At 36.7% G+C, this 23,496-nt stretch overlaps 1 protein-coding gene across 3 annotated transcripts in view; it reads right to left on the bottom strand.

Moving 5' to 3' along the window:
- Positions 1–3,811: 3,811 nt before the first annotated feature.
- Positions 3,812–23,496, bottom strand: part of ELMOD1 (ELMO domain containing 1) — a 76,067-nt gene continuing 56,382 nt past the window's right edge. For all 3 annotated transcript variants that reach the window (XM_027849571.1, XM_027849570.1, XM_027849568.1), the window contains 5 exons: positions 19,898–20,031; positions 16,871–16,939; positions 13,044–13,094; positions 12,011–12,144; positions 3,812–5,193 (listed from right to left, as the gene is read on the bottom strand). In XM_027849571.1, the coding sequence (XP_027705372.1) occupies positions 5,021–5,193; positions 12,011–12,144; positions 13,044–13,094; positions 16,871–16,939; positions 19,898–20,031 (561 nt within the window). In that variant the 3' untranslated portion in view covers positions 3,812–5,020. The remainder of the gene's footprint in view (positions 5,194–12,010; positions 12,145–13,043; positions 13,095–16,870; positions 16,940–19,897; positions 20,032–23,496) is intronic.

Below are 23,496 nucleotides of genomic sequence, written 5' to 3'. Positions count from 1 at the left end.
TCTTACACAGAGGATGCAGCACAGATCTTTCAAGAAGCTTATAGCTCAATGGGGGCAGATACAACATATACTCTGATACAAGGTAGGTGATAGGAGAAAATGAGAGCTCAAGACAAAATGATCTAAGGAAATTTGGGAGGCATTATGGTACAATAAATTTGGAGTCAGGAAGTGCTGGGTTCCAATTCTGCCTCTGATACTCACTAGAGCTGTGATCATGGTTGTGTTCTTCTCTTAATCTCAGTTTTCTCGTCTGCAAATGGGGGTAATAATTAATAACTATAGGACTTGCCTTACTGGGTTGTTTCAAAATTCAAATATAGTGTATGTAAAACTCTTTGTCATAAATGCCATTTATTATTAACTTGAGGAGGTGATTGGTCACTTGAGCTGGCGTGACTGGGAAGGCTTCATGGAGGAGATGGCACCTAGGCTAGGACTTGAAGGAAGATGAGGATTTCAACAGACAGAGGTGAGGAGGAAGGACATTTCACAAGATATCTATAGGAATGCATTAAGATGGGAAGGGACAGAACAAGATGGATCAAGAGCTAGTAGCTCCAATTGCCTCCACTATACCATGTATGAAGGGGAAAAGCCTGGTCAAAGGCTAGAAAGCGAGATGGGAATCATATTGTAGAGGACCTTAGATGCCAAGCTAGGAGGTTTGTGTTTAATTCTATACAGTAGGGAACCACTGAAGGTATTTGAGAGAAGGAATGATATAGTTAGACCTGTGCATTAGGCAGGCAGGTAGGAAATAAGCATTTATTAAACACCTACTATGTGCCAACTACTGTGCTAAATACTTTACAACTATGATCTCATTTTATTCTCTCAACAACCCTGGGAGGTAGGGGCTATTATTATCCCAATTCTATAGTTGGGATAACTGAGGCAAACAGAAGTTAATTAACTTGCCCAGGACTACACAGCTAGAGTGGAGGCTGGATTTGAACACAGGTCTTCCTGCCTCCAGACCTGGCACTCTATGCACTGCACCACCTAGCTGCAGGAAAACTATAGGAAGACTATTTTGGCAGCATTGGAAAGGAAGGAAGCATTGGAAAGCAGGAAGACCAGAGGCAAGGAGGCCAATTAGGAGGCTATTGCAATAAGACTTCCACAGAAGTGGGCTGGCCAGCAACACTAATAGCAATAGATCTTTATCTGGGGCCTGTTTTAACTCTCATGAGGGAAAAGCACAAGGTCCAATCTTGCCCCAATCCAGAAGCAAGGTCAAGGGCAATTAGGGATGCCACAGACACCTAATACATATCTGATTGAAATGCCACAGTATTTATATAGCTCTAAGATTAACAGTTATGAAAGCTCTTTGCCTCAGGGCTTGTAATGTACAGGAAGATAAGATTAAGGAATGGTTCTGAAGTAAACTCTTCTCAGCTCCCTCTAGCCCTAACAATACTGTATATAGATAGAGCAGAAGTGGGGGGGGGAGGGGGGAGAATAAGGGTGGGAGGAGAAATTAAAGTAGCATCTAACAGACAAGGGATAATTCCTGAGGAGTCCAGGACGCACCTAAGTCTTCCTATCCAGGTTTAGTCCACCCCTTTTGATGATTTTCTAAACTCTCAGGTGCTTGTCTTTACTGGTCCTTCAGGCAAAACTTGAGCCCCTGTAGGATCCCCCTCCCACCAATCCTATTGGGTATTAGGAAGTGAAAAGTGTGCTTCATAGACATGAAGACCCTCAGTTTTCTGTGTCTAGTGTGGGTAGGCAGGCATTCAACCCAGCTTGGTGCCTGTGAAAATCGCCATATCAAGAAGCCTAGCTGTTCCCTTGCCAGAGGGCAGAGGAGTAGAATGGCCTTTGCTTGAGTTGGATAGTCTGACTCAGAGATCCACTGAGAAGGATTTTAATTGCTTGTCTCCAGTGGCATAAAGAACACAACAAGCTGAATGATCTGCTGCAAAGTTAGTCACTAAGAAACCAAATGCAATGAAAGACGACCAGGCCACGGGTATGAAGATATGTGCCTGCAAACCCCACTAATGGGAAGTCAAGACAGGTGAATCACTTAAACCCAGAAGTTTGGAGCTGCAGGAGGTCTAAAGCCAATTGGACGTCCACAGTAAGTCTGGCCCTAATATTGTAAGTCTCAGAGAACATGTGGCTGCCAGGCTGCCGAAGGAGGAGGTGAACCAGCCCTGGTCAGGAATAGAGCAGGTAAAAGCTTCAGTACTGAGCAGCAATGAGATCAGGCCTGTGAGAGGTCACTGCACTTCTAGCCTGGGTAAGACAGGGAGACCCAATCTCAACCCCCTCCCCAAAACAAACAAACAAGCAAGCAAGCAAGCAAACAAAAACGACTGATGTGCTATTTGGTAAAAACATAAAATGTTACTCATTTTGATATCTGGTGGCTCTGCACTGTCATAATGTCCAACAACCATGGGTCCAAATGAATAAAATAATTGATAGTGACTGTGTCTAAGAGGGAGGGGGTGCCTCAAAGTCTCTGGTTATATTTGTCTTTCTGCACATATGGGAGGTCTGCAGTGCAAGAAAACCTTCTTTAGTGTAAGAACAAATGTGTTTGTCTTCCACAGAGGGAGATGGAATGTGCTTATATTATAGCTAGGGGTATTTGGGCAGAATTCTCCTCTTTTTTGGCCCACAATTAAAATCTGAAGTGGACATCCTCCACTAAGAGAATGTGGCCATGGAAAGAGAGTGACTCATTCAGGATGCTTGGAAAGAGCAAAGTTACACATTTTCAATGCTTTTCACCTTTTACATTCCTTCCCTCCACGCCACCCGCCCAACTCCGTGTTGTTGGTGAAAATTCAAGTTCCTCAAAGAGGTGTGAATGAGAATTCTAATAATTCTAATTATATGCCAGGAGTCAATCAGTCTCCATTCATTTCAAAATATGCACAGCCCTGTTAAGGAATAATAGAAAGGCCCCACTTAAGGAGCCAGAGGGGAAAAAAAAATGGGACCTAACGAGTCTTTCATGTCATCAGCTCCAGAAATCTAAACAGAGAAAGACAAGAACTTGTTAAAGTGACAAACAATATAAGAACCATTTCACACCGAAACAGGTCAGCAAGAAATTGGAAAGGACAACAGACACATGTGACTGTCAAGAGCTGAACGTGCATTTGAAGTTATACCTTGGCTCTCATAGGGAGGTTATGGGTACTAGAGATACTGAGGAAATGAGCTCCCAAGGTGATCACTTGCAGTGTGCACCAGCTTTCCCAATTACCTCCTGTCTGCGCGGGGCTACTCAGGTATCAGGGCATATTACTGCCTCCTTCCCTTACCCAGTGTCAGAAGGTCATAGGGCAATAACAGATGTGATGAAAAATAAAGCCGCCTGGTAGTATTTGAATGATACTAAGAAAAGGACCTAAGAGACCAGGAAAAGGTAAAGCAGCCCAGGGCAGGCAAATGCTCACTAAGGGCTATGGCAGTGCCCAGCACTTTTTTATGAGGCATCCTCATTTGCTGTCTCCCCTATGTGAGATAATCTTAGCAGGTATTAAGAAAAACAAACTGAATTCCATTCCTTCATTAAAACACCACCTGGCCTGGGTCATAATTGCAACAAAGGGTTCTCTCTGAGAATTACTATTTGATATACAGTCAGCTCTGGGAATTACTATTTCGCCTCTGAGAATTACTATTTGATATACAGTCAGCTCCAATTTTCCGTCCTTTGGAACCCTCACCCCTTGCCCACGAGCATATCCAGAAATCCTATGTGAACAAATGAACAAAAACCAAATCCACTAAGCTGTCTTTTAGAATGACATGTAATTTATTCATATAACTGACAATTACTTAGTCAGTACTCAAAAGTCATTTTCATATGCCAGTGATTACACAAACTTCTAATAATACTAAAATTGATAGAAGGTATAAAATACCATGGGTATGAAATGCCATGGTAAACACCAGTTGACAGACTACACAGTCATCATTCCAAACTTAATGGGAGAAGGTGGGGAGGGGTTTAATGATTTTACTTTTATTTTTCTATTTTAATCATTACCAGTTTGGGAATCTATTTTTTCCCCTCTTTTAAATAGCATCCCATGATAAAGGATTAAACTTTTAATTTAAAACAAAAACTGCAGAAAGGAATCTTTTAGGTTTCTCCTTTGCCACCACTTTCCATGCACAGTATTAGTGTGCACCCCTGCCTGACACACACAGTAAGCTGTCCCATTCAGCACTCAGTTCCCCAAACACAGGAGTTTGGATCAGAACCAGGCTGTAGACTAAGCCTAAGTGTTAACAGGAATCAGGCAGTGGGAAAACCCATTGGAAGGGATACATCTTTTGTTAGTGTTCAGGCATCACAGATGGATTTAGGCCTCTCAGCCGATGAAGTAAGATACTTTGATATTTAGATGGCTATGAGATGGATCATTACTAGGAGACGTCACAATGGAATTCTGCCTTCTTTTGAATGAATAGTCCCTACAAAAGCTTGTGTCTGGTAAGCCTCATTACATTTTCATGAAGCGCAACTAAGCTTGCAAAGAAGAGTTTGGCTTATCATGTGTCTGCCTGCATTACATTAAAGTGATATACTTCTTTGGAATGAGGCCCAAGCATGGACTTGGCTTGAAATGCCAATAGCAGCAGTCAAAAAAAAATATCAATAAGTTAAAAGGCTTTCACAGTACAAGATTCAGCTAGTTATTTCACATATACAAAACACAGCTATAGAGAAATACAATTCTTTGATGATAAATTATGAGGGGGGGAATAATCTAAAAAAATAGAAAAAATTCTGTCTTACTTAGATGTCAAGATGTAACACTGCAAATTGCCACAATATGAGCACAAATTTGATGGCAGATCCCCCAGAAATGTATCTGGGGATCTGATACATATAATAACCAAAATAGATAAAAATACTGCACCAAAAAGCATGCATACAACTGCCATGTTCATTCAGTATGGGAGTTGTGACTTAAGCAGAGCTCTAACACAATAAGTGAGGCAGTGTTCCAGTATTTTCCAGTAGAATAATAGTGATTGATTACATATTGATTAAACCTTCTGAGGCAGCAAAGTGGGGGCATAATGCCATGTCTGGATCCTGCAGCTGTTTTAAGATCCTCTTGCGAAATTTTTCCCGTACACGATTGAACTCCATTATATCCATGGGGTCCTCTTCAATCCAAAACTTATGAAATTCATGCATCAAATAACCTGGGACAGAGAAAATTATGTTAAGAAAATGAGGGAAAAATCCCCTTATTAATCTCTAATTCAAAATCATCTTGTTTGCTTCAGATGGGGGATAAAACCACAGTGACACTATATTTCTTTCATAGTATGGGACTTATTCATAAAATGGATCAGACTATATCAAGGAATAGAGTTACTGTTGGACTGATATGGACTGATCCATGAATTCATCAGGATGGGTATACCTCTTCTACCATGCCTACCTATGCTATACAAGTCTTACTCATGGGTTCCCTATAAGTCCTCTAAAGAAACTTTACTAAATCTATTGAAGGACTTTTATTAAAAAAAAAATCTCATGGAGTATCAAATATAACTTTATGAGCCCTTAGATGGATTTGTGATTGCACAGATGTGGGTAGTTTCTCCAAAGGTGCAGTGTGCAAGTCATCCATGTCTTTTAATCCTATGTGACTTGTCTATGTCCTTCCACAAAAGATCCCCAGTAGACCTTCCTCTATAACAGTGGTTCTCAAACTTTTTGGTCTCAGGACCTCTTTACATTCTTAAAATTATTGAGGATCCCAGAGAACTTTTATTTATATGCATTTTATATCTATTGATATTTACTACATTTGAAACTTAAACTAATAACATTAAAATATTTATAAATTCATTTAAAATAACAACTCATTCCATGTTAACAAAAATAGCATATTTTAAGTTAAAAATAACTAAGTTTACCAAAACAAAAAAAAATTAGCATTGTTTTAACACATGGTACAGTGGATAAGAATGTTGGAGGTGGAATTAGAATGATTTCAGTTCAAATTCAGCCTCGGATATTTATTCTTTGTGTGACCCTGTGCAAGTCATTTATTATCTCAGCCTCAGACTCCTCATCTGTAAAATGGGCATAATAATAACACTTATCCCATAGGGTTGTTACGAAGATCAACTGAAATAACACATACAGAGTGCTTTGCAAATCTTAAAGTACTTCGCTATATAAATGCTAGCTGTTTATTATCATGACCATTATTATTACATTTTTGCAAATTTCTTTAATATCTGGATTAATAGAAGACAGCTGAATTCTCATATCTGCTTCTGCATACAATCTGTTGCTATATATTGCTTCGGTTGAAGTGTATGAAGAAAATCTGGCCTCATATAGATATGCAGTTGGAAAAGGGAAGATCATGTTAATAGGTAAATAACATCTTAGCATTATTATGAAAATGGTCTTGACCTTGTGGACTCCCTGAAAGGGCCTTGAGGACCCTTTGAGAACTACTGCACTAGGCTATACTTCCTATCACCCTATCACATTATCAGAAGACTAGCGACATTAAAAAAATGAGTATTTCAGATGAGAATCTAAAGTCATTTTTTTGACGCAATTGGGGTTAAGTGATTTGCCCAGGATCACAGCTAGCAAGTGTCTGAGGCTGCATTTGAACTCAGGTCCTCCTGACTCCAGGATTAATGCTCCATCCACTGTGTCACCTAGCTGCCCCCAAGAGTTTGGAGTCATTAAAAGCATTGTGACATTTTCTCAAAGCAATTCTGCCCATTCTCCTCCTCTTGTTCAATTCTGGGGCCAGTTCACTGTCTATCCACAGTACCTGTCCAAGATATATGTACAAATGAAACATTTTTATGGACTGTACTCATATATATATCATATTCTCAACAATAACATTCTTCATTCACTTATTTTTTCTGTATAGACAGATCAAATTCTTTAGTGATCGTGGATTTCAATTTAGGAGGCTCTGTAGTGTTCTATGGCAGGGCTTCTTAAACTTTTTTCACTTGTACCCCTTTTCACCCAAACATTTTTTACCTGACCCTGGGTATACAGGTATATAAAATAGGCATACAAATCAAACATTTACTGATAATAAATCATAAAGAAGTTTATTTTAAAACAATTCTTTGGTATATGTATAATTTTACCATTTATTAAAGATGAAAGCAAATTTGCATACTAATGAGATGGATGTTCTTGTTTATATTTATGGTAGGAAAATATTAAATGTCTTTATTTTCCATAATTAAACTATTGTGTTTCTGTAAGAACAGAAAACTTTGTATGTACAGTAAAAACACTGCGATTCATAACATACAATAGTCTCTAATCTGAGCCAAGGTGTTTCTAGCAGCATTCGTTGTTGGTGTATGGCATGATGGCATGCATAGTGCAAAGTGCGTGTGTTTTGTGTTCAGAACCAAGGCTGCAGTGATGTCACATGATGCAACAGGGGCAAGTGCTGCCAGAAACACCTCAGATTCATTATGCGTTTGATTTTGAATTAATTTTTGATCACTAAGCGTTTAGAAACCTTTTACCGTTGCCAAATTTTTCATAACTCCCATATCGGGTCATGACTCACAGTTTAAGAAGTGCTGTTCTATAGCCTGATGTAATTAGCACAATGTTTTCTACTAAAAGAGGCATCGGGAAGACCTCCCCACAGGCAGAGAATCCTTCCATTTGTACTCTGTACTTGATAGTCTCCATGACAGTGGCAAACACTTCTGACAAAAAATTTCTCCCTGTTTTATTCTTCACAATAATTAGAGGGTTAAATAAAGTTATCTCTGTTATTACAGTATTCAAAAAATCTTTTATGAACCTATGACATACACATGGAAGGCCTATTTTTTGGAGGAACGCCTTAAGAGGGCATTTCATGCTACACAATCAAACTTTAAAAAAAAAAGCTGTCAAACAATAAACACCATGTGATCTTCTATTCTCTAAACGTTTCAGCAAATTTTGTGACTATAAAGATGTGGTTTGCTGTAAATGTCATTTTAAAATATCTACCTATTCCCTTCTCATACTTATTGCCATAAAGATTTTACAAGGATGGAAAGTATGCATGTGGGTCAATGGTTAAGGATATTCTCTTGGCTACCCTTTTAAGTTAAAAATGAGGTCTATGATTGTTCCTGAGTGTATTGTACTCCCCAGCCCCCTTTCAGATATCTGAGGAATCAATTCCTCAATTCCTTAAAATTATGTTACCTTCCCCCATGGACTTATCTAGCTGCTTACTCCATCTTTATTTCCTTTGGTGATAATTCTTCATGGATTGTGGTGTTTAGAGTACAACTGTGGTAGCCCCACTGTTACTGATGATGAAATGAGTTTGTTATATAAATATTTACAGATCTTTCTAATATTTTGTTCATTATCCTAATTTCATTCTTAAATGCTTTCATGAGGATCTGGCTTAATTCAGTCTTTCATCAAGTTTTCTATAAACTTTTTTTCCTTTAAGCATTCTCACTTTTTTATAAGATGATATTACCAATAGTCTTCCATCATCCTCTTTCATAGGTTTAAATCTTAAACTTGTGTTGCCTTTGGCTGTCACATGTCTGTGTTTTGCAAGGAAATAAAATGTCAGTTGGTTGGTATAATTTTTGGAGTTTTTTTGGTCTTATTTTTGTGTCAATTGATTTTTATCCATTTAATTTCCTTAGGAAATGATGATGGTCTGTGTCAATATCTGCTTTATTATCTATTTCCCATTTTTCATTGTCATCAGCTTATTTAAAGAGGTCAAATTAGAGTCACATCATCCACATGCTATACCTTAGATTCTTTTTACATTGTTTCTTCTAGCTTGATATTAATTTTAATCTTTGTTCTAATAAGTTGATAGTCTGATGGCATTCCAACAGCTTTACTGGAAATGACTACCACATTGAAAACCAGTTATTTCCTGTCCATTAAAACATAATCAATTTAATTTTTTGTGATAATATTTGGTACTCACCAGATATGTAAGCATGAGGCTTCTGAATTGTTCACACTTGCCTTCTCATTTCTTATTCCTAAAACACGCTTTTCAATGTATCTTTCATAGTCCTCCCTATGTCCATCTTTGCATTGAAGTAATTGAGTATCAATGAGCTTATTAATATCATTTAGAAATTCTTACCAAGTTCTTCATAGAATTTCTCTGCCTCCTTATCCTCTCCATCAGATGTTGGCATAAGGTGCCATTATTTTCATAAGAGGCTTTTTTTGTAAATAGTTATCATGAATATTGCAATATAATATGACTAAATGGCCATGAAATGTTTCTTGTTGCCTTTAGGTGCAAGATATGATCAACTCCACCAGCTCCTCTATTTTCCTTCCCAGAAGAAGCTGTGAATCATCTTTCCATTTATTGGAAACTCTTTTCTGTCCCTCTGGTTTCATTTATAGCAAGAATGAAAAAATCATTAAGATTCTGTTTTTGCAGTAACATTTCCACTTAATGAGCAAAGTTCTCGCACTTCGAGTACCAACAGTTAAATTAATGTTGAGAGAAATCATTATTTCTCTCATATATTAATACTCAATTACTCAGTTAGGAATAAGGTTTTCCCCCTTTCTATTCCCTCATTCAGAAATCAGCTCCTTTGTAGTTATTTGGCCAGCATCTGAAGGACATCACAGATAATGAGATTGGATTAACTTTCTCTTCAATCTTGTTCAGACCCCACCCAAGTATGGAAGCCCACTGTGTTCTATTCAGATCCTTTGTCTAGACTGCCAGGGTCTGGGGGTGGTCTGAGAGTAAAAGTGACATAATCAAAGTCATATTTCCCCAACCTCTCATTAGAATAGGCCCACATTCATTCTTTTTATTATTGTTAACCAATCAGAGTTGATTGTTGCCTGTCATAAACACCTACTCTTCTAAAGGCATATAAGTATCAAGAAGCTGCCATGATCCATCTTTGGTTCATGAGAGATGGCCAAATGACCAATCTTTTTTATTATTTTTACTATTTTATTATTCATTAGACATAATTAATAAAATGATTAATTATTCAGAAATTATGTCTCTTGAACTTTTCGTTTGTTACATTTATAGATGATTTAAAAACTGTGATTCTTAGCATTTTCTGTCCCCTTTACTGACATTCTGCCATCATCAGCACAGAAACAAAAGGTGACTGCAACAGGTCTAAGGATCATTTTGCATTTTTTTTCCATAGGTTGCCAAGGCCAAAGAATTCATCACTAAATCATTGGTCTACTGGTGATATCTCTCCATACATATGCAAGGCAGTGCTCAGAAAAAACACTCTGTGGTTGAAGACTTCACAGTGGTATTTGTGTTTCATTAGCATGGCCAATGAGAACTCAGAGTAAACTTCTTGACAGGAGACAGCAGAGCATGACTTAATGAAGACCTTTAAACACAATTATTTAAAATGTAGATTCTCTAAAAAAAAAAATTGAACATTGCCTTTACAGGAGGATGGTAAAATTATTACAATTTCTTTTATAGTAGGACACTTATATTTTGTGACCTCTAGACTATGGATTATATTTGGAATGACTTCTGGAAGACCAACAACTCTATTTCATCTTTTTCATTCTAACTAAATTAACATAATGGTCTAATTTTTCAAAATTAGTAAGTTTTCTCTCTTGACATTTGCTTGATTGAAATTTTAAATTATACTTGGACAGATAAAAAAATCATTCTGACAATCTATTAAGAGAAAATAAAAGAGGTACTTCCACCATGAACAGTACAGAGCACTCATTAAGAAACACATAATTGCTAGCAAGACATCATCACTATAAAATATCATTCATTCATTCTCAATTACCCTTTTGATCCAAAAAAATTACTTATAAAATCATGATCTAGATTAGGAAACCTCTTAAAAGAATACATTATAAATGCTTAACAAAAGAGGTCTTTCATTTTGTTCCTTTTTAAATTTAAAATTCATATGTGAGTAATTAAAATAAAGATAAAGGTATTTTACTTAGTAAACTTATGGAATATTGAGGTAATTTTAACCACTTCAGAAGTTTTCATTTTAAGAAATTATCCTAGCTAGAACTTCCAAGAAACCATCACAGTACAGAAGTGACTCGGAATTCTCAAAGACTATATTCTATTGCAGTGGTTCTTAAGTGTGGTCTGTGCATCTCCAGGGATCCCTTTCAGGGGGTCTCTGAGGTCAAAACTATTTTTATAATAATATTAAGATGTTTTAATTTCTAACATAGTAAATATTGATAAGTATTACTCACATAAACAAAAATTCTTTGGGGAAGTTCTCCATACTTTTATGTGTGTAAAGGGGTCTTGAAACGAAAAAGTTTGAGAACTGCTGCTCTAGTGGAACCCTAGCTCAGGAAGCTTTTACTCTGCTGAAAAGGCTTCCATTACAAGGCCTGAGACTGGCTGTCTGCTGTCCAGTGAGAAGCCTTGATAATCATAAAGGGGTTCAACATTAGTGGATTGGCCTCCAGAAGATGAATTTTTTGGCTATAGAGATCCATGAAACAATTTAAATACATACATATATGTGTATATATAAATACACACACACACATGCACGCACAACATACGTGCACATATACATATGTGGATATGTGTACAGATGTATCTTTACACATATGCATATACACATGTATTCTGTATGTGTATACACACACATGTTATGTTTATGTAATATTACCAAATGAAATGAACCATGCTATTACAGAATCATCACCAAAAGTGAAACTAGAAGACTTAAGGAATTTGTAGCTAAAGGTAGTGATAGCTCACAAGTCTTATTTGGAAAGACAAAAAGTTGGGTTTATAATATGCCCAAAGTTAAAAAAATTAAAATGAAAAAATTAGAAGTGGTAATGGTCCTGGGCCTATGATTTCATTCTTGTAGTGAAAAATATAGATTTTATCTTTCAATGTAGATTTGTACCTACACAACAATAGGCTAGTCTTTAACAAATTTAAGCAATGGGCTCAAATAAAGTAGCAACCAACATAACAAGCAGCATAAAAAGTGAACTTACAGAAAGTTTGTTGGAAGTGAGACAAGGTTGGGGCTTCAGGTGCAACATTGTAGAAATGGGTTTTCAGAGCGCCGCTTACCAGTAGGTTATAGGCCAGGTCAGTAATATTAATGCCCACAATGGCAAAAGAGTACCTATAAAAAGCCAACCACACCATTTACTTTACATTAAATATTGGGGCTTAGCACATGAAAAAAGGACAGCGTGATTTTTTTTCTCTTTAAAGGTAATATAGTTAAAAGTATTTCTCAGGTGGACAGATCCCTCCTTTCGCAAACACTATGGGTTTAACCACATGCCTGCTGAGGACATGTTTTTGCTCCTTGGCTTCTGTCCATTGAAACTAACAGGAAACTAGCTTGGAGAGCCTCAAATGTCCCATGGCTATCTCAGTCCTACACAAGATTAAAAACTTCCCCTTCAGAAATAACTTTAGAATTAAGAGCTGGGACATCTTCTGTCATCCTGACTTATATCTCGCCACTGGACCCAGATGGCTCTGGAGGAGAAAGCGAGGCTGGTGACTTTGCATAGCCCTCCCTCGCTTAAATTCAATTCACTTGCAAGTCATGGCATCACCTTCCTGATATCATGGTCCTCTTCTAGAACTAAGGACAAACAATAGAGTTAAGGACCATTCCAAAGTCATTGTAATCAAAGCGTAATAGCCTGGCAACCTCTTGAAATGAATTTTACAAGCAGCCCCCTTTTATTTACTAGAAACCTAACATTTGAGTTATGCAAATTCAAAAAGAGGGGTTTTTGAAGAAAAATTAATATACATTTATAATTTTCTATATATTTCTACCTAGGCAAAGGAAAAGTATGATATGCTACCAAAAATGTTTTCAAAACCTTTAAATGGAATTCTGTAATTCTCTTAGTTTCTAAGGCCCAGGGCTTGGTTTTGAACTTCTTTTTTAATCTCTATAGTCCTTAGTATAGTGCCTTATATGTAGTAGGTTCTCAAGAAACAACCACATGGTTTCTAATTCCATAAAATGACAACTTTTGTACAAAATTATAGACTTACCCAATTGCTTTATCCAACCTTTTCTTTTCCCATTCTGCTTTGCTGAATTTGCTGAAAAATTAAATTGTCTCTAATTGATATATGTCCTTTTCCAATGTTCTTCACATTAAAATATTAACCAGAGTACTATTGTGGTGTCTGCAACCCAACCATAAAATCTTTCATTTTTCATTTAGAATTAAATGTACTTTTAAATTCATGATTAATTTCTATGGACATCTATGCAATGAGATACATTTCACACTTCTAACACAGATATTGAATTCACTCTAGCGTGGGATAAAAAAACAATCCTGATGTCTACCTATTAAGTTATTTTCTCAGAGGATGACAATTTGTTCTAGAGCAGCTAATAGTGTGCTTGGCACAAGTTAATTATTGTAGTTAAACAAAACAATTACGAATAGCTTTCAGTTAACATTGAAAAGGCATGGAGTTGGTACCGTTCCCTGAAACAATTCAACATTCCAACAGAAATGCTATTTCACTACTGTGGGCATTCCTTCAACTAACATTCTTTTATGCCTTAATGGATGTTTTCATGAGTTGTTTTGGCCAAAATAAATCATTACCTATTAGCTTTCCTTCTGCTGATAATGAATCTTTTTGGACTTAACTAGCCTGGTCTTTGGATGAGAGGCATATAGCCAATCGCTGGGCATATACTCTCAGGAATAATAGGATCATTGATCAGAGCTGGAAGGGACCACTAGAAATGATCTAGTACAAACCCATGCTTTTATAGATGAGGAAATGGAGGCCTAGAGAGGTTAAAGTGAATTTGTTCAAGGTAGCAAAGTTACTAAGTCCAAGACTAGTATTTGAACCCAGGTCTGTTTATTCCAAATCTGGCCTTCTTTCCATCCACTATAAACCCTTTCTGATAAGATCTGCCTCAGCCTGCATTCTTCTGGCTCTAAGAACCCAGGATCACTTCTATCACAATGAGGCGTTAGAGGAAGGTGTTAACAGAGACTCTTAAACATTTTAGAACACACACATACATATACATATGCACATACATATACATATGTACACACCCACACCCACATACACAATACACCCACATACGAACACATATGCACCCAAACATACACACGCACACACACACAAAATACTACTAACACAAGCCAGCAGCAGCACACTCTCAAGTGGTGGGTAAAGCAATATTTTGTCACTCTACCTTAATGTATTCACTTTCTATTCCTGTGAGCGAACTGCTAACTACAATTTAAAGTAAATTTATAACATGTGTCAAAACAAGCTATAGCTTTTCAGAGCAGAAGCACCTACATCGTAAACAGAAAATGAGCAAAGGAAGCTCTTGTTCTAAGTTAAATAAAAAATAAGATAAAATTTGGCTGAAATTTAGAGAAGCATCTTGGGTAAAGATTTGTATATGTGGTTCCCTTCCTCTGTGGAAAAATCATATAAAGAAGCAGTGTGGCCCCCACCACACTTATCAAATTGAAATTCTGTTAGCACTAGAAAAACAAGAAAGGGTCATTTGCCAAGCTGAGAAAATCCACTGCACAACTCTAAAATACCATAAACCAAACAAGAGGGCCAGTCATCAAGAATGTCTTCTCATTCTATTCAGCCACCTACCAAACAATGGCTAGGAGGAAAATTTCCTCTTAAAGGATATAAGTCTATTACTCCCATTCCTCAAGTTACAATGGAATCTGCAGGATGGAAGCATATGGAGCAGTCTCGCACAATTGCTATTTACTGAGGACCACATGCATTCAAAGCAATGGTTTTTCATGGCTAGACTATTGCCTACCTGGCCAAAACCCTCACGTTTGGGACCTGACACTAGCTGTGTTAACAGCCTGGATGCCCGTACGCCCACTGTTAACAAGAGTAGTGACTCTTAAAAGGCTATCTTCTATTTTGTATTTGGTCATATCCAGTAACCTGTCTACACAATTCATACATTATTTTCACCTACAAGATTTCATTAAAACTTGAGGGTCAGAGGAAAGAGATTTTGACCAGAATATATATATATATGTATATAGCAACTGACTGCAGCCTTAGGTAACCCAATTTAGGATGCCTTGCTTTGTTGAATGGTTTACATACAAAACAATAAAAACCAAAGAGGGCTGTTTAAAAAATATGTATAATGCATTTTCCATTCCCCCCCAGCACAAACCATTAAGAGGTTCTTTATTTTCTGTCAGATGATCCCTTTGGCAATGCCACCCATGTGCTCACAGAGCCATCCCCAATTAGTTTTGTCACTGGGTGATTTAGAATCCTTATGTTCCAATAACATGCAATTTAGAATACATTCTATAGAAGTGGCTAGATCTTGGTCACATGAGGTTAAGAGAAAGCTATATTTTTGTAATGTTTTTGCTAAAGGGAACAGAAGAGAAAGAAAGTAATTCTCTGTGGCATTTTATATTTGTGAAATGCCATATAATTTAACGAACCCTGGCCAGTTAGATCCATTAGTCAGACTCAAACTAAAATGAGTATTTATACTGAGGAAATAAAAATACTCCATCCATGCACTTAGGAGAAAATGCTATGGTGTAATTTGACTTTGTTTAACAAACACAAATTGTCAGCTCCTTTAAGATGTAGAGCAGGAAAAAATGGGTAATTTTGTGGTCATAAAACAATGGAGCTTCTTTTAAATGCAGTGACCAGTATCTATAACCATTATCTAGTCTCTATAAAGATTACTGACACAATAACATTACTGATAGCTCCTTTGATGAATATGAAACAGATTCAGTTTGGCTAGTGCTTGAATAAGAGAATTCTCCAGGGAGGGCAGATATATATAAAGGGTTACATTTTCCTCATCTCTGCACCCTTTCTCATCGCCCCTACCCCCACCATAACTTTCAGGATTAATTCATTATTTTGGGTAGGATCATGGCAACAAATAGTGGAATTTTCATTCTTCTAGGGGAGTTTTAAAAAATAGAATTTTGAATTAAGATTGTGTAAGATATCTTTGACATATTTTCTGCCAGTCCCTTGAATTTCATCCTAAGCAAGCTTGCCAAATATGCTAAAATGAAGCCCAAGATAAATGATATGTTAGGCAAGCAATTTGGAACTGCTTGCTTTTGTTAAAATTTTTAATCAGACAATTAAAAAAAATTTTGCTGTAGATAAAATTTCTAGAAATGAGATAAAATAAATATAACTTAAAATGCAAAGAAAAATACCTTATTTCTTCTTTAGTGACCTCCCTTTATGTGTACAAGAAAAGAAAATTTTTAAAAGGTAAATTAAAAGAATACAAAGGAACTGAAAACCAGAATATTGAATAAATTGAAAGCAAGCAAAGTCAAGACTCTCTGACCCTCTTTTCATTCCCTCTACTTTCCTAGCCATTTTACTCTTTTTTGCTCTAGCCAAATTCACTCATTCTCAGACTATTGCTTATTTACTTGCCCACCTCTGGGCTACCTTCCATGACAATTGGGACACTATAGGTATTTAAAATTCCTCCCTCTTTCAGAAGGTGCTGTAGAAGCTCCAGAGAGCTACACAAGAGTTTCTACAGCTTACCCACTTTATCTGAAATTGGCCTCAAAGGCTATTTCTGCCTAGTTTTAGACCCATCCCAATCCCACCCATGGTTCCAGCCACTGCTGTGGTTTCAATGGAGGTGGACAAGCCATAGGCACCTACACACAGCATCAACCTCCAGCTCTAGATAAATTTGCAATTTCAATCTGCAAGATATTTCTGAACTAATTTAGTCAAATGTACAAGCCACACAAGAACAAAATTATGACCAAAGTTAATGGTAAAACAATGCCATCAATTCCAGGTACTTTGGCCTAAAGAATCACCTGTATTTTGGATGAAGGGAATCAGAGAGCACCTGTTGAGCTGTTACGATGTCCCATTCAGCAAAATACCTGTTGTTGAAGAAAAATATTCAGTGAATGTGTACCTCAAGTACTTTAAGGACATTTTAATTTTAGTGATTGATGTTGGCACAGAGATTTCATCCACTTTAGCTTCTTTAAAGAGTAGTTTTTCAACACTTGACACTAGCTGTGTGACTCTGTGCAAGTCATTTAACCCTGATTGCCTCACCAAAAAAGAAAAAAAAAAGAGTAGCTTTTCGGGAAAATAATGATAATTGCCTTTAAATACAGTATTAAAATAGATATGCTATTTGGGTCATGTAGATTTAGGAATTTCTTCAATATCTTGAAAAATATGACATAAAATTTGTTATTCCCTAAAGATGAAAGGGAATTCATTCTACTTAGGTTTAATTTTTATCTATTATTTATTTATTTATTAATTATTTATTAAGAGGATTTGCTCTGTGAAGTTTGGATTCAGTCAAAGAACCACACTTGAGGACCTAAAGGGCCATGTATGGCCTTGAGGCCACAGGTTCCCCACCCCTGGATTAGACCAAGGGAAGGAAGACTAGGTCAGGTTTCATGTGGTCCATGTTCTATGTTCAAATTTCATGCTGTGACTGAAGCACCAAATAAGCTTCTCTTTTTGAACCTTGGTTTTGAGAAGTCCTGAGAACACATCTTGAAGAATATTCATTGATCATTTATTTGAACTTTGGAACAAAAATGCAAAAGAGCTAGAAACATTTAAGAACATACACTTTGTGATGGGAGTGGCATTGTATTGAAACTTCATCATTTAGGTCACACAAATATATGACATGCTTTCAAACTTCCAAATATTCAAAATAAATGTTTAATAAACAGATTTTAAAAATAAAAATTATACAGTATTTAATTCTGTGTGCTGCATAGCTATACCTTTATGTAACTGGGGGAGGATAGCAGATGAATCTTTTTATATTTTACATGTAGATATATATGTCTCACTATAGATATCTTTATTATACCTCTTTTACATAGAGATGCAGCTATTTAATATATGTTTCACGTGCATTTTTAGCTGACTGAAAGAGGTGAAAAATATTTTTGAGTTTTCTAACAGCTGGAAATGATTTCAACATCAGAGTTCAGAGGTTTTGATTCAAAGATTTAGCCAGAATGAGGGAATTTGTTTTGCATGTATATATATATATATTTGTAATGGGTTTTGCTTTTCTTGCCTTCTAAAGAGGAGGGGGAGGCTGAGCAGGAAGGGAAGGAATTCAGAACTGAAAATAAAATAATATTGAATTAATTAAAAAAAAAGATAGCTAGATGCTATATTGCTTTCCTTCTAGATAATGAAGGAAAAGGGCTAGTAACAGAAGATTATGAAATATAACTTGTCACAGTTCAGAACTATGCTCAGAAAATAGTCATTAGGTGGTATTAGATATTCCTGCTTTCTCCCCTCTCCCACATCTGGCCCGCAGATCAGAAAGCTTTTTTGACATGTTCTTCGGGAAGAGTACCATTCACAAGACTGCAGTGATAGTCCTGACCACCAGGGGGTGCCATGCAGAATGCCAGCAACTGTCTCTTAGCAACTGATGTTTAAGTGTAGGAGGAAAGGAGGAGGCTGCATATGCCACTTTAAGCAATTTCATTCCATTGAATTCCTGGAAGCTTGAGGGCCATATTCTAAGGTGGAATCACAGTCTACATATCTATGTTTTTTGTAGACCACAGTCTGGGGACAGAGGTAGGACTCCTGGTGGGATGAGAGAATGGGTAAGAGGATTCTTTCATCCCAGTTTTGGGTGTTAGCCAGGGCTCCACCCTTGTCCCTTGAGCCAGACATCTCCCCTGTGTCCCAGCAATTAATGCCAATTCTATACAACCATAACAATAAACAATGTCACTTTATACTTTATATTGCTTTAGATACATTGTCTTATATTACATTCCCATAACCACCCTTCTATTCCTATTACATGAATTCTACAGATGGCAAAACAGAGAAGGAAACAGGTGATTCTCAGAGAAGTGAAATAATTTGTTGAGGTCACACAACTAGTTATGAAAGAACATGTACAGAAATAGCACCATAGCTAAAAATGAAACTGGCCTCATTTACCAGGGATCTAAATGAATAATGGTATTGTTATGTCTAGGTCTCCATTTTGCAGCTTTCCTGGGAAATTAACCTTAATAAGGAGGACCAATTATTTTGCAGTTTAGTCTAATGGGGCTGCACCTATGCAGGCCATGGCCTGAGTGTGATTTACAGGTGATGCTAAGGTTCAGATGCTGTTTGGTTTATACTTTTATTTTTAAATCTTAAAGTGCTAGAAGAAGTGAGCTTTTACAAGGTAGGATATATTTTCAATATCACTTTTCTGGCTCCTTTGGTTCTTGGTTGTTTTTCATATTATGTTCTAATAAATCTAATCTGCCTTAAACCATTTACAACATGGTCTATGATTTAAAACCTCTCAAATATACAATATGAAAAAAGTTGAGGATGAAAAAGATGTCATTAAAAATAAGAGAAAAATGCAAATTCATTTTAAAACTCTGAGACACATTTCAGGGTTGAGTCTCATAGGTATCTACCCATCATATAAGGAATCGAGGGCTGGTCTGGAAATCAGGAACCTTGAGTTTTAGTCTCAGTTTTGTTGATAACTAGCTGTGGGAACCTGGGTCGATCATTTGACTTCTAATGGGCTTTAGTTTTCTCTAAAATGAAAAGGTTGTACTAGATAATTTCTAAGACTTCTCCCACTAAGATTCAGTGAATTAACAAAGAATCACATGGGATAAAGGTAAGGAAAGCATGGCCAGTTAAATTAAAACAAAAGTCTAAATGTTTTCCCATGTATTCTCCAAGAAACACCCTGAAATTGTATTAAGGAGAACTTGAACTACTCAAGTTTGCTCAAGTAAACATTTAAAAAATAGAATACTGGGGCTGTCATTATACTTTTAAATATGGCTGACCCTCCACATACTTACTCCAAATTATACAGTCCCAGAAGTCCCATCCCTCGAAAATCTGTTTTAGGATCATCACCTTGGAAACCAATTTCACACCACTGCTTAGAAATCCGAGCTTCCAGAGGAGTATCAGGCTTCAAGAATTTCCATAACTGGAGATGAGAGACCAACATAACTTGTTGATGAGAATATGTAACACACACTTTGAGAAAGCTTTTCTAAGTCTTAAACCTTCTTTATTGAGATTAAAAAATACACCATAGTAAAAGGAGCTGTATGCAGCTGATTATACTCTTCTTGAGAATTACTTTTAGCTATTTATAGCATTGAGAAAGCAGGATAGGGTAGGAGACCTATAAATATGGATAATCGATATCTATAATAATCTTCAAATCTCTCTTTAGGCAGCAGTCAAAAGCTCTTGGGCTAACCCTGTTAGTAGAAAATGAAAAAAAAAAAGACTAACTTGATTTTTACTTCTCTGATGGGGCTGCTAGTGATTTGGGAAGGGTCAGAGAGCTAGAGGACAAAGGAAAGGAGGTAAGGATTATGAATAATCCTCAAAGGATATACTCAGCAGCATTTAAAGACATGTTATGTTTACAATGAAATAATTACAACTTAATAAAAGTTCTGAAGAAAAATAAGAAAAATTAATGATTATTGCTTTGCGGGTCTTGGCAATCCAAATTATCTGTGTCAATCAAGGAAATCAAGCAATGTGTAATATTCTTAATATCTGATTAGTTCCCAAGGCAATAGGCACAGGCACAGTTGCCTATCCCTCAACTACCTGAGCTAAAGATGATAGTAGTTTAAAATTTGTGCAGTAATACAAATGAAGGTCTTTTAAAGCACTACTCCATCCTGGTTCTCCTACCTCTCTAACCTTTCTCCCTCTTCCCTCTTTGCTGATGAATCACCTAGCTCCCACTCCAGCTGTCTCAGTGTGGCTGCTCCCCAAGGTTGCCATTTTTATAGTTTTTCAGGTCTGTAACTTTGGTGTTACTCTGGAATCACTCTTCTTCTTCCCACATATCAATCAATAGCACCTATATCCAATTGGTTTTCAGATCTTGCCATTTTAATATACAAAATTTCTGTCAACTCCAAACTCTTCTCCCTACTCATTATCTACAACCTTAGTTCAGGCCATCATCACCTATTAGCTAGATCACTACAATGGCTTTCCAATTGCTCTCCCCTCCTCAAGTCTTTTCTCACTTTATTCCATCCTCCACACAGCTCCTAAGGTGATTTACCTTGAATGTATGTTTCATCATGCTACTCTCCTACTCAATATACTCCACTAGTTTCCCATTGCCTCTAGGATAAAACAAACTCCTTTGATTAGCTTTCAAAGCCCTTCACAACCTGGCCTCAATCTCATCGGATATTACTTCCCTTCTTTCACTCTATGATCCAGCCAAACTAGTCTCCTCTCTTTCTATGCCTTTGTATTGGTTGTCCAGGCCTGGAATGCATTCCTATCCCACCTCCACCTCAAAGATTCTATTCCTTTTTTTTTTTTTTTTTGGTCTTCAAATGGTAATTTTTATTTATTTTTTTGTTTTCAACATTTACTTCCACAAGATTTTGAGCTCCAAATTTTCACCCCCTACCCCAAGATGGCATGCATTCTGAATACCCTTTCCCCTAGTCTGCCTTCCCTTCTATCTCTGCCCCCCTTCTCTTATCCTCTTCCCCTTCAGTTTTCCTATAGGGCAGGATGGATTTCTGTACGTCATTTCTTGTATTTCTTATTTCCCAGTTGCATGTGAAAACATTTTTTTAAACATGTGTTTTTAAAACTTTGGGTTCCAAATTTTCTCCCTTCCTCCCTCCCCACCCACCCTCATTGATAAGGCAAGCAACTAAATATAGGTTATATATGTGCAGTAATGCAAAACACTTCCATTGTAGACATGCTGTGAAAAACTAACTCTATTTCCCTTAATCCTATCCCACCCCACCCCCATTTATTCTATTCTTTCTTTTGACCCTGACCCTCCTTGGAAGTACTTGCTTCTGATTACCCCCTTTCCCAATCTGCCTTCCTCTCTATCATCCCCCTACTCTCTTGTTCCCTTAGCCCCCCCATTTTCCTGTAAGGTAAGGTGGATTTCCATACCCAATTGAGTGTATTTCCATACCCAATTGAGTGTGATTCTATTCCTTCAAGACAAAAATTCAAGTAACCTTTTCTGATCCCTGAAGTGCTAATGGCACTTTCAAACTACCTTTTATTTAAATACTTTGTATTTATTTGTATTCATGCTTTTTATATATTCTGTATAACCTTACATATATCCTTATAGTCTTTCCCATTAGAATGTAAACTCCTTGTGAACAGTGGCTGTTTCACTTTGGCATTTCTATATTTAAGGCCTATCCCAAGGGCCTGGCACATAATAGGTGCTTAATATAAGTGTACTGATTAATTGAAGAAATATTTTCTCTTCTACCATTTATTGCTTCACAAATCTCCCTCTCTGCCTTATCCCCATACCTCCTTCCTTGGAAATAATTATCCATTTTCATGTGAAAGTACAATTTCAAGCACAAACTATATTTGAATACTTCAAGGATCTGTATGTAGCTACTCTCTCGACACTCTATGATTTCCTTGATAGAGAGTACTTTGGTGTGGAAATCAACTCATCCCCCTGAAGCCAATCTGGTAATGAGCCTCTCTGAAGTTAGCCAGTTTAATTTTTGGGTGACTGAGTGATATGACACTGGGATAAGACATGTGGTTCATTACTGGGTTCATGAGAACCCAGGACTAGTGTTCTACTGGTGTAGTCCTTGAGGGCCCAGATCACTGTCACAAGGTGACATAAGAAATGAAATTTACATGGAGAAAGCACAAGTAATTGTAATACAAGTATATTGATCTACAGTTAAATGCTACAAAATCCCATACGTGACATTTATGTGAATTAAAATATGATATTCAACTAATGTAAATTCAAGCAAAAAAAGTTGTAAATTATCCCAGTTATTCTGGGACCTAATCCAAAAAAATCATCTAATATTTTATCTTTCTGGCATATAGTAAATATAATGTGCCTAGAAAATGGCAGAAATACAAGGCATTTGAAATAAAATACTTTTATCATGGTCAAGGCAAATTTTCATGTGTTTGGTATGAGAAAATACCTTTGGACCTTAGTCACTTAATTATAGTCTCCACAATTCACCAGTTTTTCACAGTCATCAAAACAGAAATTAGATCTCAGTTCAGTAGAACCCTTAGGACAGACAATTATTGAATGTTGTTTTTGTGATTCAGTCATTTCCGTCGTGTCTGACTCTTTGTGACTCCATTTGGGGTTTTCTTGGTAAAGATATTGGAGTGGTTTGCCATTATTGAATAGTCAGTCACTTTTGTTCCAGTAAAAGTAATCTCAATTTCTCATCCATAAGAAACTAATAGAACTAACTAATTGAACATCTACATTGGGAAAACAAAGTCAAATAGGAGTGGAGAAAATAAAAAAGCTTGTTGTATTCAATTTCTCAATTGTATTAAATGTGCTAATAGTCTAACCAATCTTAAGATGATCTTTTCCCAATGAATCAGTATGTCAAACACAGAAATTTCTTTTCTTCGC

This window comes from Vombatus ursinus, unplaced genomic scaffold (genome assembly GCF_900497805.2).
Source record: "Vombatus ursinus unplaced genomic scaffold, bare-nosed wombat genome assembly UNPS02007612.1, whole genome shotgun sequence".
NCBI classification, from domain to species: domain Eukaryota; kingdom Metazoa; phylum Chordata; class Mammalia; order Diprotodontia; family Vombatidae; genus Vombatus; species Vombatus ursinus.
Note: the sequence above shows the minus strand (reverse complement) of the source record. Positions and strands in the feature narration are given on the sequence as shown.